Source organism: Arachis stenosperma, chromosome 7, assembly GCF_014773155.1.
Source record: "Arachis stenosperma cultivar V10309 chromosome 7, arast.V10309.gnm1.PFL2, whole genome shotgun sequence".
NCBI lineage: Eukaryota > Viridiplantae > Streptophyta > Magnoliopsida > Fabales > Fabaceae > Arachis > Arachis stenosperma.
In genome coordinates this window covers 82,344,166-82,360,771 of record NC_080383.1, presented here as the reverse complement: position 1 = coordinate 82,360,771, position 16,606 = coordinate 82,344,166, and the positions used below count along the sequence as shown (strand labels likewise).

The window sequence follows — 16,606 nt, the reverse complement described above, 5'->3', positions numbered from 1 at the left end:
ATTCTACCATTTATACCAATGATCACCATATATTACAACATCAACTACATAAATTACATGACGCAATTGTGCATATCAGAATAAGTTCTTAATTTAAAATCTGTAAACCATTTTTGCCAAAAACAAAAAAGGCCAACGACACGACGAGAGGATCACTCTTTTTCTTTAATTTTTTACTATTAATAATTTATCGCCTTTTATCTTCCAGAGGGGGAAAAAAAACAATGAGGATAAGGGTGAAAAAGGAGGCAAACACAAGAATCATAATCCCAGTAAGTCTTTTACAGCATATAGCTGCAAGTTCAAATCATTGGTCTTTTGCTAATATATGAATACACAAATTCAACTTTCCTTTATTGTTGAAAAACAACGAAAGGTCATACCTACACAGGTATCAGAACAATGATTGTCAGCACATCATGAAAAGACTGATTTGCTGCTTTTACTCGTTGGATGGAGAATCCTCTGGTGGAACGCTTCCCCCTTCTACAGATGGAGAATCCTCTGGTGGAACGCTTCCCCCTACGCTTCCCCCTTCTACAGATGGAGAATCCTCTGGTGGAACGCTTCCCCCTTCTACAGAAACAACGGAATTCGCTTGGTCAGTTTGTTTCGATGATGCTCGAAAAAGGGAATCGAAGAAAACCAACCAGTTTCATTGAACAATCTAAGCTTTTGAAATAATAGACACACCTTCTCCTTCAGGAGCATAGGGAGATTTCCGGTAGCGTGTTTGTTGTTGTGTTGGCTGAAATTGGCAAATGTGTGATTAGATTTAACTTTGTTCAAATATGAAAAGTAGGTGATTAGGGGATTTGAGGCTTTAAGTTTTCAGCAATTTATTTATTTATTTATTGAATTACTAAAGAGCACGTGTGGTAACCAATATGCCTAAACAAAACTATGGTATCAAGGTTAATTTGTTTAGATTTTCTTTTTTGCTGATAGTGAAGTGTGCAGAAGCTATGAAGACATCTGAAATTTACCAACTATGATTCTACCATTGCAATGCAAAGCAACAACAAAGCAGAAATGCCGCAGAAGCTGCTCCCAACTGTAAAATTAAGTTTCTGTTGGATTAACTTATTTATGTTTATAAAATCTTATCATCGGAAGTTTCCTAGAGAAAAAGGGAAATGCTAATCATATAACTCACAAGCAAGCAACAACTAACAGTTACAACCCTACGTTTTTCTCCCTAATCTCTCTACATATTTGGAAGGGTATTTGATAGAATGTCCCTTAGAAGAAAGGATTTTTTTTTTTTTTGGGGGGGGGGAGGAGGGAGGAGGGAGGAGGGAGGAGGCAGTTAAACAAATAAGCTCTGAATCGCACAATTAAATTTTCACCATCCAATCCGCATTACCATTATTTGCTTATATTTTAGTTATCCATGTTGGGGAATAAGAGTATTTTTACTCTTCACTCTTACTGATATAGCTTGATGTATGGTTAGTTAGGTTAATATCTTTATTAAGGACTCAGTTGTATTTTCTCTATGCTGACTAGGACTAGTTAGTTACATTGCTAGCAGTAGAAGTAGCTCTTAGGCCTTTACTATATATATAGTCTAACTGTATAGTGTAAAGGTGTGATTCCCCATTATAACAAAATCACTTCATCAATTCACATGCTTCACTCACTCAATTTCTCCCTCACCCCTATAGAAGCACACAGAAATTCACCTCTCTAAGCTCATTTCATCATGGTGCAGTGGACGTGGATCGAGGTGGTGTGCGACGAGAAAGTTTGAGATCGAGGCTAGTGAGTGTGATTTTGAATTCTTCTTTGGATTTTTTGATCTGCGATTTGGCGCCATGGAAGCGTCACACCAAAATTCCAAGGTTAAGGTGAATCCAAGCACGTATAGTGCTGAATCAGTTGCTGCATTCATGAATCAAATTGCAGAATTGCAATCTGAGCTCCGAAAGGCTCGTAGAACCTCAAATCCGAGCGCAAATCCTGCCCGTCCTTATGTCCTCCATCCTTCCGCAAATCCTGGTATCTCTATCACTCCTGTTATCATGACTGGGTTCGAATTATAATGACCGGTGTAGATCTATGACTTTAGCCCTAAATGCTAAAAATAAACTGCGATTTGTTCTGCAATTTGTTGACGGAACTATCAAGAAACCTAGCGAATCTGATGTAATGTTTGAACAATAGGAGAGATGTAACACTTACATAGTGGCTTGGATAAACTTGTCTTTAAGTCCTGACATCTCACGTAGTGTAATCTGGAATAATTTGGCTTATGACCTCTGGAGAGACCTGAAAAGGAGATATTATCATGGAGATCGGTTTCGGTTCGCTGAATTAGAGGAAGAACTATATGCTGTGAGGCAAGAGAGTTGTCAGTGATGAATTACTTCACTAAACTGAAAGGACTTTGCGAAGAGCTAGACAGTTTTCAACCAGTTCCTTCATGTGATTGTGGTGAGACTTGTAAGTGTGGACTTGGAGTGATGCAAAAATACAGCACAGAAGGCTATGTGGTACGGTTCTTAAGAGGATTAAGCTAACAGTTCAGTGGAGTTCGATTGCAAATTATGTTAATGGATCCTTTGCCACACATTGATTCCACCTTTTCCCTGCTTACACAGCAAGAAAGGCAGCTTGTCAGTATTGATGGTGAACCAAGGATACTCTTTAATGCCTCCCAAGCAGAGAGCCAAAGCAGTGCACGAACTAGTGAAGGGAACCCTGCCAGAAATTCTGAAAATGCCTATAGAGGATGAGGTCGAGACAGGTTCAGTGGTGGAAGAGGACAAGGGCGAGAATGAGTGCAATGTACATATTGTAGGAAGGCAGGACACAATCGATGTGTGCTATAAGAAGCACGGTCTGCCACCACACCTCAAGGAAAGGTACAGTGATGGTGCTGCAACTCTCAATTATGCAGCCACTGAAGAGACTTGTGATGAAGACAGTGCAGACCAAACGCACAAGGTTGATGATTAGGTTCTGGAGTTCACTCAGGATCAAAAGCTTGCTTTACTTGCTCTCCTTCAACACCAAGAGGTGCAGCATGTTCATAGCACCAACCAAATTAACACACAAGCTCCAACAATGAGGGGTAAAAGAGTGGTTCAAATTTTACACTTTAAATCACACATGTTGGCAGAGAACAGTGGTGATGAAACAGAAAAATGGGAATCTTGGGTGACACTGGTGCAACAGATCATGTGTCATATTCACTTCAAGATTTAGATTCTTATTTCCATATCCCACCTGTAATAATGAGACTCCCCAATGGATCATACACTATCAGCAGCATAATGGGGACTGTCTCTTTCACTAATGACCTATACCTCACAAATACACTATATATACCTACCTTCAACTTCAAACTTATTTCTGTTTCATCACTCACTACAAATTTAAAATGTGAATTGAAAATTTCTGATACTGTTTGTAAAGTACAGGATTTGTCAAAGAAGATGATTGGTGGAGCTAGAGTTGCTGATGGACTTTACATTCTACAAAACTCTGCACATCATGCATTCCATATAGCACCACAGATTAGTGCACCTCCAACAATAAACAATGTAGTCTCAAGTAGCACATGGCATAATAGGCTCGGGCATCCACCCTACACTAAAATGCTTGTAATGAAAGAAAAATTTCCCTTCATAGATTGCAAAGCACATAAGGATCCTTGTGATCCATGTCACTGTGGTAAGCAAAAACGGTTGCCATTTCCTCTTAGTTCTAGTACAGCAAATTTTGTTTTGATCTTGTTCATATGGATATTTGGGGACCCTTGAGTGTACCTTCCCTTGGTGGACAAATAATTTTTGACCGTTGTTGATGACACAAGTAGATTTACCTGGATTTACCTTATGAAACGAAAATCAGAGGCTTCTAATTTAGTTAAAACATTTTTTCAATTTGTGAAAACTCAGTTTGAAAAATCAATTAAGGCCATTCGGTCAGACAATGGACCAGAAATTACATTGCTTTCTTTCTATGCTTCAAATAATATTACTCATCAAACCTCTCGTGTGGAAACACCACAACAAACTGGAATCGTAGAAAGAAAGCATCAACATATCTTAGAAGTGGCCCGAAGCCTCATGTTTCAGTCACACGTCTCTGCTTGTTTTTGGAACTATGCTCTTAAGCATGCAGTGCACCTCATAAACAGATATCCAAGTAGCCTTCTTAAAGATCAGTCTCCCTTTGAAGTTTTGTATAACAAACTTCCTGATATTTCCCATCTCAAGGTATTTGGATGTCTTGCTTATGTGAGCACCTTGACTGCCCAGATATCTAAATTGGACTCGAGAGCACATAAATGTGGCTTTCTTGGATATCAAGAGGGTACCAATTACCAAAGGTTACTTGTTAATTGATTTACGAACCAGAAAAATTTTCATCTCTCGTAATGTCATCTTTTATGAAAATCATTTTCCTTTTCTTACATGCAACACACCAACTTCCACCGAGCCCCCTGCACCGGTGTATCCCCCTTCTTTAGATCCATTCTCTTATGACATTCCCTTGCATGGTTCAGCTTCATTAGACTCTAATGTTCATTCTCGTCCTCCGGACTTCTCTTTACATGAATGCACTAGTTTTGGCACTAACGACACTCCTGAGGTTCCCTCTCCATTAGGTCTTGAATCAAATGATTCACCATTCCCCTCATCTCACACCCCTACCTTTCCGCATGACACATCCCCATCATTGCCTCCTCCACCTGTAGGTCCTGAAGCCGAGTCAGTTTCCCAGCTCATTAGTCCCATTCTTAGGAGATCAACTAGAGACCATAGGCCACCCTCTTATCTTCAGGATTATCATTTTGTGAATTCCATCAGTGGCACTTGTACTCATTGCAAAAATCCATTTACAGTATCATATCAAAATTTAAGTCACAGTTTTCAAAGGTTCTCTATGGCCATCTCCCAAAATACCGAACCACAGACTTTTAAGGATGCTGTGTCTCAGCAATGTTGGAGGAGCGCCATTAAAGCTGAGCTGGATCCTCTTGAGCAGAATCAGACTTGGGAGTTAACTCCTTTGCCGACAGGAAAAACTCCAATAAGTTGCAAGTGGGTCTTTCAGGTTGAATTTAATCCGGACGGCACCAATGAACGGCACAAGGCCAGGCTTGTTGCCAAAGGTTTTACCCAAATTCCAAGAGTTGATTATATTGATACCTTCAGTCCCATTGTGAAAGTCACCACACTGCGCGTTGTTCTTTCTTTGGCAGCTGTCAGAAATTGGTTTCTCAAGCAATTGGATGTTAATACGGCTTTCCTCCATGGAGAGCTTGATAAAGAAGTCTACATGACACTCCCTCCAGGTCTTGATGTTGCTAAGCGAGGGTTGGTTTGTCGCTTGAAGAAGTCCCTTTATGGCTTGAGGCAGGCTAGCCGTCAATGGAACTTGAAACTCACTTCTGTGTTACGTGGGGCTGGTTTTGCTCAGTCTAGACTTGACCTTTCTTTGTTCACTAAGCACACTGCCCATGGGATCAGCATCATCCTGGTGTACGTCGATGATCTCATCCTCACTGGGGATTCTCTTGCAGAAATTAACAGCGTTAAGCAACTCCTTGATGATCGTTTCAGCATTAAGGATTTAGGTGATTTGAAATACTTTCTCGGGATGGAGGTGGCTCGTTCTGGCAAGGACATTGTCGTTTATCAAAAGAAATATGTCACTGATTTCCTGAGTGATTATGGGCTACTTGAGTGCAAACCGAGCTCTACAACCATGGACTATGCTTGCAAGCTCACCAAGGACAGTGGCGATGTTCTTGCGGATTCGACACCTTTTCGAAAGCTTATCAGACGCCTACTCTACTTGACTAACACAAGGCCTGACATTTGCTTTGCTGTTGACAAATTGAGTCAGTACCTTGATCATCCACGATCCGGGCATTTCTCTGCCGCTATGAGGATTCTTAAGTACCTCAAAGGTTGTCCAACTACAGGTCTTTTCTTCTCTTCCACCTCTGATCAGCACGTTATCGGATTCTCTGATTCTGACTGGGCCTCTTGCAGTGATTCCTGGAGATCGGTTTCTGGCTATTGCTTCTTCCATGGTTCCTCCCTTCATCTCGTGGAAGAGTAAGAAACAATTGACGGTGGCCAAGTCCTCCACTGAAGCAGAGTATTGTTACGGTTTCTCTAGTATCCTTACTGTTAGGGTAGAATTGAGTGTAGAAGATAAGGGTAGAAGGAAAGAACAGAATAACTGAACAGAGGAAGGAATTATCGATGTGATAATTACCTCACTGACAGAATAATATTATAGATTTAAATGAAAGAAAAACAAGAATAATTGACTTTCGAGAGGTCAATTCTCTCCCTCTAGATTTTCACTCCACTTATTTCCTGCCTACTAGCTTTTCCAGCCTACCTATTTATAATATCTAATCCTATAACTACTGTCCTAAAGATGTGGAGTTTCAGAATTTAAAATTTAGTTTGCTACTTTTTCTCCTCTCCTTTTATAAGTATATTTAAAAGGAGTTAAATCCCTATTATCTCTTTGGTTTGTTGCAATACCCCCCCCCCCCCCATGAAGAGCCACCTTGTCCTCAAGGTGGAAAGAGGGAAATGTTGTCTGTAATGTTGCTGCTGACTCCCAAGTATTCTCAAAATCTGGCAGTTCTTTCCATTTGATAAGGACCTCAAGATCTCCCTGATTGTTGTAGCGGCTGTCAATGGCTTGTTCAGGTTCTACCAGCAATTCCCCTTCTTCAGTGAGTGCTTCGGGTAATGGTTGAGGATGTAAGGAAGGTCCAACACTTTTCTTCAACTGGGAAATATGAAAAACAGGGTGTATTCTTGCGGTGTCAGGTAATTTCAGCTTGTAGGCCACTGCTCCAATCCTTTCTAGCACCTCAAAAGGACCATAAAACCTTGCACCTAACTTCTGATTTGATCTAGCTGCCAAAGATTTCATCCTATATGGCTGAAGTTTGAGATACACAAAGTCTCCTACTTCAAAAGACACATCACGTCTTTTCTTGTCTGCACTTTGTCTCATTCTGTTCTGAGCCCTATTAAGCTGAAATTGGATTTCATTTAGCATCTGATTTCGTTCCTCCAATAAGACCCTTACTTCTTCTTCTGAAGATTCCATCCCTCCTCGTAATAAAGCTGGAGATTCCCTGCCATATAAAGCTCGAAAAGGTGTCATCCGAATAGAGCCATGGTATGAGGTATTATACCAAAACTCTGCCCAAGAAAGCCAAGCTGGCCATTGTTTAGGTTTAGCACCAGTTAAGCATCGCAGGTAGGTTTCCAAGCATTTATTCACCGCCTCAGTTTGGCCGTCGGTCTGTGGGTGATAGGCCGAGGACATCTTCAAGGTAGTACCGGCCTGTTTAAAAACTTCAGTCCAGAAAGCACTCATGAATATTTTGTCTCAATCGGAGACAATTGATGATGGAAAACCATGGAGGCGTACCACTTCCTTAATGAACAAAACAGCAACATCCTTTGCCGTAAAGGGATGTGAAAGTGGAAAGAAATGAGCATATTTAGTCATGCGGTCCACCACCACAAATATCGTATCCATCCCATTGGCTTTGGGTAATCCCCCTATGAAATCCATTGAGATGTCAGCCCATACGTTGGAAGGAATTGGTAGCAGTTGTAGGAGACCAGCAGGTTGCAAGGTAGAATGCTTGTTCTGCTGACAAATTTCACAGCCTTTAATAAAGTTCATCACTGCTGCCTTCATACCCTCCCAATAAAGGATAGCAGAAATCCTCTTGTAAGTTCTAAAGAAGCCCGAATGGCCTCCCAGCTTGGAGCTATGAAATTCCATCAGAATTTTTGGAATCCATTTAGAGGTTTTTGCAAGCACTAACCTCCCTTTATATTTGAGTTTTCCATTCATTAATGCAAAACCGGGTGTAGTTTCTTCCCCCACTAACAACTTCTGCATAATCCCATTTAATTTCTCATCAGCCAATACTTCAGCCTCCATATCATCCCATTCTGCTGCCATGGAAAAAGACAGGGAGGAGAAATGAAATTTCCTAGAAAGGGCATCAGCCACCCTATTTTCTGTCCCTGTCTTATATTTAATGTCAAAATTGTATCCCAATAACTTGGATAACCATTTCTGCTGGCCTTCGTCTGCTACACGCTGATCTAATAAAAACTTCAAGGACTGTTGATCAATAAAAACTGTGAACTGCTATCCCATGAAATAGTGTTTCCACTTTTGAACAGCTAGAACAATTGCCATCAACTCTCTTTCGTAGACAGATTTCTGCTGGGCTGTTTCCGAGAGTTTTTAGCTCATAAAAGCAATTGGCCGACCCTCCTGCATCAAGACAGCACCCACTCCCTTTCCGGATACATCGGTTTCCAGCTGGAAAGGTTTAGAAAAGCATGGAACGGCTAAAACCGGAACTGAAATCATAGCTGTTTTGAGCTTTTGAAAAGCAGATTCAGCATCCTTACCCCAATTAAAAGAGTCCTTTTTGAGAAGCTGGGTGAGAGGAGCAGCAATAGTACCATACCCCTTTACAAAGCGTCAATAATATCCGGTTAAGCCCAAGAAACCCCTCAAGCTGCGAATATCTTTTGGTGGAGGCCAGTCAAGCATATCTCTGAGTTTCTTAAGATCAGCCGCCACCCCTTCGGCAGAAATAACGTGGCCAAGGTACTCAATACTCGTTGCTTCAAAACAGCACTTCTTTTTATTTACCAATAAACAGTGCTGCCTCAGTACCTCAAAAATATTCTGCAAATGACCTATGTGGCTAATGAGATTCTTGCTATAAATAAGGATGTCATTGAAGAAAACTAGAGCAAATTTTCTGAGGAACGGACGAAGTACAGTGTTCATGAGGGCTTGAAAAGTGGATGGAGCGTTTGTGAGGCCAAAAGGCATTACAAGGAATTCGTAATGGCCGTCGTGGGTGCGAAAAGCTATCTTATGAATATCCTCCTCCTTCATTCGAATTTGATGATATCCGGATTTGAGATCCAATTTGGAAAACACTGTTGCACCATCGAGCTCATCCAATGGCTCCTCTATAATAGGAATAGGAAATTTGTCCGGCACCGTGATCTTATTGAGGGCCCTATAGTCGACGCAAAACCTCCACCCACCATCCTTTTTCTTTACCAGAATTACCGGGCTCGAGAAGGGACTTGTGCTGGGCCGAATAATCCCAATCTGCAGCATTTCATCAATTATTTTTTCCATTTCTGCCTTCTGATAATGTGGATATCTGTAAGGTCTAATGTTTGGGATCTCTGCACTGTCTTTTAGTACTATAGCATGATCATGCGTTCTTTGTGGAGGAAGACCATATGGGGACTGAAAGACATCTTCAAATTGCTGCAAAATTGCCAAAGTTGCTAACGAAATAGATAGTTGGGCTTCTGTAGAATCGGCAATGAACACAGGGGTTACGAGAAAGCCCTCTTCATTATTTCTCAGGGCATTTAAAGTCACTTTTGCACTAGCTCGACTTCTCCCTAAAGAGGGATCACCATGCAAAGTCACCTTCTTCCCATTCAACATCCAGCTTAAGGATAAGGCGTTATAATCCCCTTCAAATTTGCCCAAACTAGCAATCCACCCCGCACCCAAAACGACTTCAGAACGTCCCAATTCCATCACCAAGAAGTCCTCCACAATAGAAATTCCTTGTACCAATAATTCCACTTTTTCACGGCCACCTAACCCATGCTCTATTGCTCCATTTCCAACCTCAATTCGGAAAGGAGGCAGGTGTACCAATGGCAAACCCAGTATGGAGACAAGAGAAGATGAAATAAAATTCGCCTCAGCCCTTGGGTCAACCAACACGACCACCTCAACACCGTTTATAGTAGCTCGTACCTTCAAAGTTTGGTGTGATGTAAGTCCCCAATAACTTAGAGAAGAGAGACGAAGAGAAAGACTGTTAATGGTTACGACAGGTTCGTCCGAGGCCAAATCTTCGCAACAATCCTCGGGTTGTTCATCCTCCTCCCCCAGGAGAATGAGTTGTTGATGTCTGAACTTGCATACGTGGCCAGGATTCCACTTGTCCCCGCATCGGAAACAGAGACCTTTGCGCTGTCTCTCACTCCATTCCTCATTTGAAATCCATCGTGATGAAGGCTTTGTGATATTAGTGGTGGAAGGGGCCGAGGAAGTATTGGATTCTGTTTTACTATGAGGGATGGATGTGGGCTGTTTAGTTATTGAAGGAGATTGTGAAGTGTGCTGAGCCCAATTATTGGATCTGGCACCGCTCCAGCCCAAACGGTTAGTATTTTCATTTCGTCTTCCTCCTGGGTGCGTTCCTTCTGTACGCCACGCTTCATTCCTTGACTCTAACATCATGGCCCTATCCATCAGCGCCTGGAGGTCTTCAAACTCGGCAACTCTCATCTCCGCTTTGATCGACGGTTTGAGTCCTTCATGGAACATGCACAACAAGGTATCTCCCCCCAAATGTCTATGTGCCCTAGCCGCTATCTCAAAGTCTCTCCGATACTCCATAACCGACCCATGTTGTCTCACCTGCAATAATGCCGCAAGAGGATTCGCATCTGCACCAGGCACAAATCGTTTGAGCAAATCTTGTTTAAAACGAATCCATGAAGGGAAGGTGGATTGAGACTCCCACCATTCAAACCATGTTAAAGCTTCCCCATGAAGTGCAAGCACCGCGTACTCGAGTTTCTCTTCCACCTGAATCCTTGATATGCGAAAATAACGATCCATTCGAACCAACCATCCGCTCGCATCCGAGCCATCAAACGAAGGAATGTCCACTCTGCGATTGAGATCACCCCTGTTTGGAGGTGGATCTCGCTGACGCCCGCCACCCGGATCGTTGATGCGCGAGTTCCCACTGCTCGAATCCTGTTGTGGGATTCGCATTACTAATTCATCCATCCTTTGCGTCATCGTTTCCATTATTCTGTTTTGTTCAGATCGAAACTCATTCAACTGTTTCTCCAGACTCTCAACCCGATCCTCCATCGCACCTCCGCTGCGTGTGGAAACCATTCACAGGAAGAAGCCCATATCGAACTTCTGATACCAATTGTTACGATTTCTCTAATATCCTTACTGTTAGGGCAAAATTGAGTGTAGAAGATAAGGGTAGAAGGAAAGAACAAAATAACTGAACAGAGGAAGGAATTATCGATGTGATAATTACCTCACTGACAGAATAATATTATAGATTTAAATGAAAGAAAAACAAGAATAATTGACTTTCGAGAGGTCAATTCTCTCCCTCTAGATTTTCACTCCACTTATTTCCTGCCTACTAGCTTTTCCAGCCTACCTATTTATAATATCTAATCCTATAACTACTGTCCTAAAGATGTGGAGTTTCAGAATTTAAAATTTAGTTTGCTAATTTTTCTCCTCTCCTTTTATAAGTATATTTAAAAGGAGTTAAATCCCTATTATCTCTTTGGTTTGTTGAAAGTATCAAGCTTTAGCGCATGCTACTTGTGAGGTGCCATGGCTCTTTAATCTGTTCAACGAATTACAGCTCCCGCTTTCCATGTCCATCAACCTCTATTGTGATAGTCAATCGGCGTTGCATTTGGCAGCAAATCCCGTCTTCCATGAACGGACAAAGCACATCGAGGTTGATTGTCATATTACTCGTGAGAAGATGCAGATCGGTCTTACCAGGCTTCTTCCAATTGCTAGTCAAGAGCAGCTTGCTGATATCTTGACGAGAAACCGTTAGTGCCTGGCCCCTTTCCGAAGCTATTTCTCAAGCTTGGACTGCGCGACCTTCACAATCCAAGCTTGCGGGGGGAGTAAGTATTTTTACTCTTCACTCTTACTGATATAGCCTGATGTATTGTTTGTTAAGTTAATATCCTTATTAAGGACTCGTTTGTATTTTCTCTATCCTGACTAGGACTAGTTAGTTACATTGTTAGCAGTAGAAGTAGTTGTTAGGCCTTTACTATATATATAGTCTAACTGTATAGTGTAAAGGTGTGATTCACCATTATAACAAAATCACTTCATCAAACTCACATGCTTCTCTCACTCAATTTCTCCCTCACCTCTATGGGAGCACACACAAATTCACCTCTCTAAGCTCATTTCATCAATCCACATGATACAATCCAGTTTAGCCATTAGACACAAAAGCTTTGTATAAATTCAACAACCATCAGGCAGCACACTATTCACACACATTAGAATAATGAATCTTACTAAACCTTACAAAGCAACATTACCATCCTAAATTCAGGTATGAGAATATTGGTTCAATACCTGTAGTTTAGGTCTAAGTGCTTCAAGTGGTCCCTTAGGCTTCTCGCCACCTTGCTGTTTAATGTGAGAGCACATTCAAGCGTAAGAAAAATTAAATATATGCAATTATTACATAGTAGGGTCTGCAAGAAGTACCTTTCCAAGTGCCCAATCGGCGGAATCAAAGTAAGCGCGCTCATGGTCCTGCCATGAGAAGTTAGATTTGGAGTGAAAATTAACATAAGTATATGTCAGTGAACATTAAGAAAATCACAAGTATTGACCATCTTGAATTCAAAAATAGAAGTGACAAATAAATCTACTCATAGAATCCTTGAGTCACATACCTTAGATATGAGAGGTGGCTTTTTGGGCATCATTCCTCCATATTTTTTCTTTATAGCTTCCTCCTACAAGGTTTATAAACTAGTAAGGCAGAAAATAAGAAATTCTTTTGGCGGTAAATAATCTCATAGTAAAGGGACTATGTTAAGGACTTAGGTATTATGGGGTGCCCAAAGTCTTACACTGAGTAGCATGGATGCTTGATGTTGTATTTATTAAGGAGTGGTTCCTCCCCTTAGCAGCTAACTTTTAAGATGTGGTTTCTTGTTTCCCACTTTTTTTAGATACTTAACAATGATATCAAAGCCTTGGTTGTCGGCACATGGAAAGGGCTACCTATAGGCTGGATTAAGGCGAATACCAAATACTGAAAGCCAGACACCACTGAGTCAGTGTCGATAGAATTAAGCCGCCGTGGATGTCGGTTCTCTAGGGGCGGTGTATTGTTTAGGGACTTGGGTATTATGGGGTGTCCAAAGTCCCGCATTGGGTAGTATGGAATGCTTGATGTTGCATTTAAGGAGAGTGGTTCTTCCCCCTTAACAACTAGCTTTTAAGGTGTGTTATTTCCTACATTCCTTAGATACTTAATAGATTATTTCATTGAAGGTCACATTTAACTTTTGATTTAAGAATGCAAGGAGATTGATATGGATACCACCTGCTTCTGGGATGACGGCATGTTACTCGACTCATTAGATGCATTGACATCCATTTGTTGTTGTTCTTTGTTATCCTCTACGTTTGACATGAGGCCCTTTAGTGTGTAAAAACCTGCAGTTTCAAGAATATGTCATCTTAGTAGAAAATTCCTACTTTAATTATTCTATTTTCATTTTCAGTTGTATGTTTTCAGAATTTTGAAAAGAGAAAAAGAAGTCAAAACAGGAAATAAAAAAGAGAAAACAAGACTTTACTGTTTTTATTTCTTTTTCTTTTCACAATTTTGAAAAATAAACCAGTGAAAATGAAAACAGAAACTGAATTAGCGATACACTTGCAAATAAGTTCCACACTCTAATAATGACTACAACTTACAAATAAGTTCCACACTCTAACAATGACTACAACTTAGAGAGCTCTTTAGATTTCAGAGCAAAGAAAGCATCAGAATCTATAGCAAAGAAGGGGAATTTGGATCAATATTGTCAGACATTCAAGTCAACAGTAACAAACTAACTTCATTGAAATATGGGCAAAAGAAATAAACGAGTGTTGATAACATAGTAAGCAACCACCATTTCACCCATACCAAGAGACATTGATTTACCAATTAACTTAAAGCATACAAGGTGAACAAAATACACATGTTGACCAAAACAAATTAATAAAAAATATAAAAACTTGTATGGACAGCACAAGAAACAAGCATATATAGTCATATACTCAAACTAATTGAGATCTTGAATACCTAAACAGCTAAGACCAGGCAGCCATAGTAACCATAAATATGTTCAAACCCTTCGCAATATAAACATGGGAAAACGTTAGCTGAAAATTTTATTTTTAACTTTATGGTCTTTTCCACCTGTATTTAGACCGAAAATCTAACTAATCCGACTAGAGTTACTGTGAATGCCTTCCCCAACCCAGGTTTTACACTATGATCAACTAGAAATATATATATTTTTTTAATTTCGAAATGCATAACACGAAGTAATTGAAGAGAAAAACAAACAACTAAATAAACGAGCAAGCAATCGAAGTTTACAAGGAAATTGCAAGTTCAGTCCTTAGCAACTTAAGCTCAAATCATATTAACCTAAGCTTCTCATCATTTCTCCTCCAAATCAATTAACGAAAACACTTCCTCAAACAAATGGTTTCAATCTTAATCAACTACAGCTAAAATGTAAGCAAAGATCAACATGATGATAGCATTAGCAAGGTCCTCTAACAAATCAAGCAGGTCCCAATCTTTTCTTTTTTGGGCATACAAACACATTTCAACGTTACAAAAAAAATAATAAAAAAGGATTTATTGAAGCTCAACCCCACAAAAATCCTAGAGCTTCAAACCCCACATAAAGTATCTGGGTTCTAATTATAACAGCTAAAATAAAAGGGTATTCATTAAAACCCCAAAAAATTAAAAGAATAGTAGACAATGGGTTGAAGCAAGAAAGAAGGTTCAGATTTGAAGGGAGGCAGTGAGTGACTCACCGGCGAGGAGGTGCGTAGGGAACACAACCTCAATCAGCGGATGCTCCGAATCGATCGTGTGTTGGTCAAGTCGGTGTTCTCTTCTCTTGTATGTCTCAGTCTCGGATCCGATGCCAATTTCCAGCAGATTTTTCCCCTTTTATTTTATTTAGGGCTGCACTACGGTACAGATCAAGTTTGTGAAGATGTACAGAGAATCCTGAACTTTTCGCCATTGTGCTACACGTGGGCTGCTTGTCTCCCTTTTGGGGATCAGCGTGCCTTCCCTGGATTCGGCTGGACGGATGTTATGGGCTTTTAAAGGCAGCCTGTTGGTTAAGACTTTATGGAAGCATTACCCAATGTTGGGTTAGCTGATGATGAACAAGGAGTTTCTATATCCTGTTTAGTTTGTATTTAGTCATTTTTTGGATTTTGTTCCCGATTAACCACCAAAAAAAAAAAGAAGAAAGGCTCTTGGAAAATCATGTTTTCTATAATTAATTTTTGTCATATTTGGACCATCTTTATTATGTAGACAATAAAAAATCTAAATAACCTAAACAACATGTTAAAAATTTAGTTCAATAAAGTTAAAAAAAAATTTCACCCAAATTACTCAATCAAAAAACTCCATTTAGTTGTTCAAAAATTTTAATCATTTATTATAACCTAATTTACTAAAGCACCAACTTCTCTCCCAAACCCTTTATCTTTGCCGCCTCACCAATCAGCCATTTTTGCCAGGGCCACTCTCTCCCTCACCAGACATCATCGTCACCTCATGGGTTGTTCATGCCATTACTTGGTCGCCAACCAGCCCCTATCGTCACCGTCGAGATCCTCCTCAACGCTGCTAGTTCGTCAACAAGGACTCTCATCAGCACTTAAGGATAACCATCCACTTAAGGATAAAAATATTCATCCGTATACTCAGTGAATTGAACATCCAGCATATTTTAATTGTATCTAATTAAATACATTTCAATCAAATAATCATCCACAAAAGAATTAAAGTAGTCGTCTGCATACATACTAAAATGAGCATCCAGCATATTATGGGTTGACTATAACAAGGTGGAAACAAGGGGTGGACGCCGTTGCATTATGCAGCGTCGGAGGAGCAATTAAGAGCCGTGGCGACTGATGAGCGGATAATTTATACGCTTTTTAGCATTGTTTTTAGGTAGTTTTTAGTAGGTTCTAGCTACTTTTTAGTATGTTTTTATTAGTTTTCATGCAAAATTCATATTTATGGACTTTACTATGAGTTTGTGTGTTTTTCTGTGATTTCAGGTATTTTCTGGCTGAAATTGAGGGATCTGAGCAAAAATCTTATTCAGGTTGAAAAAGGACTGCTGATGTTGTTGGATTCTGATCTCCCTACACTCGAAATGGATTTTCTGGAGCTACAAGAGTCCAATTGGCGCGCTCTCAATTGCATTGGAAAGTAGACATCCAGTGCTTTCCAGCAATATATAATAGTTCATACTTTGCTCGAAGATAAATGACGTAAACTGGCATTTAACGCCAGTTCCATGTTCCATTCTGGCGTTAAACGCCAGAAACAGATTACAAGTTGGAGTTAAACGCCCAAAACAGGTTACAACCTGGCGTTTAACTCCGGAAACAGCCCAGACACGTGAAAAGCTCAAGCCTCAATCCCAGCAGACACCAAGTGGGCCCCGAAAGTGGATTTCTGCACTATCTATCTTAGTTTACTCATTTTCTGTAAACCTAGGTTACTAGTTTAGTATTTAAACAACTTTTAGAGATTTATTCTGTACCTCATGACATTTTTAGATCTGAACTTTGTACTCTTTGGCGGCATGAGTCTCTAAACTCTATTGTTGGGGGTAAGGAGCTCTGCTGTGTCTCGATGAATTAATGCAATTATTTCTGTTTTCTATTC

General features: G+C 40.3%; 1 protein-coding gene across 2 annotated transcripts; it reads right to left on the bottom strand.

Moving 5' to 3' along the window:
* Positions 1 to 259: 259 nt before the first annotated feature.
* LOC130940537 (uncharacterized) lies at positions 260 to 14,865 on the bottom strand. 2 transcript variants are annotated; one of them, XM_057868701.1, is made up of 8 exons: positions 14,716 to 14,858; positions 13,591 to 13,666; positions 13,214 to 13,326; positions 12,555 to 12,617; positions 12,364 to 12,411; positions 12,229 to 12,282; positions 694 to 748; positions 260 to 576 (listed from the first exon to the last, which is right to left on the bottom strand). In XM_057868701.1, exons 3-8 carry the CDS (start codon positions 13,301 to 13,303, stop codon positions 443 to 445), a joined length of 444 nt encoding a protein of 147 aa, XP_057724684.1. In that variant the 5' UTR covers positions 13,304 to 13,326; positions 13,591 to 13,666; positions 14,716 to 14,858; the 3' UTR covers positions 260 to 442. The 2 variants fall into 2 exon arrangements, with proteins under 2 accessions (XP_057724684.1, XP_057724683.1); XM_057868700.1 differs by lacking the exon at positions 13,591 to 13,666 and having other exon boundaries at positions 14,716 to 14,865.
* Between the last annotated feature and the right edge of the window lie 1,741 nt (positions 14,866 to 16,606).

Bases quoted from the DNA above. Each gene is read 5' to 3' on its own strand.
- LOC130940537 (XM_057868700.1), bottom strand. From the start codon at position 13,303: ATGTCAAACGTAGAGGATAACAAAGAACAACAACAAATGGATGTCAAT. The intron at 12,618-13,213 runs GTGGTATCCATA...TAAACCTTGTAG, and splicing joins TGCCGTCATCCCAGAAGCAG to GAGGAAGCTATAAAGAAAAA. The intron at 577-693 runs GTGTGTCTATTA...TTGTTTCTGTAG, and splicing joins CTATGCTCCTGAAGGAGAAG to AAGGGGGAAGCGTTCCACCA.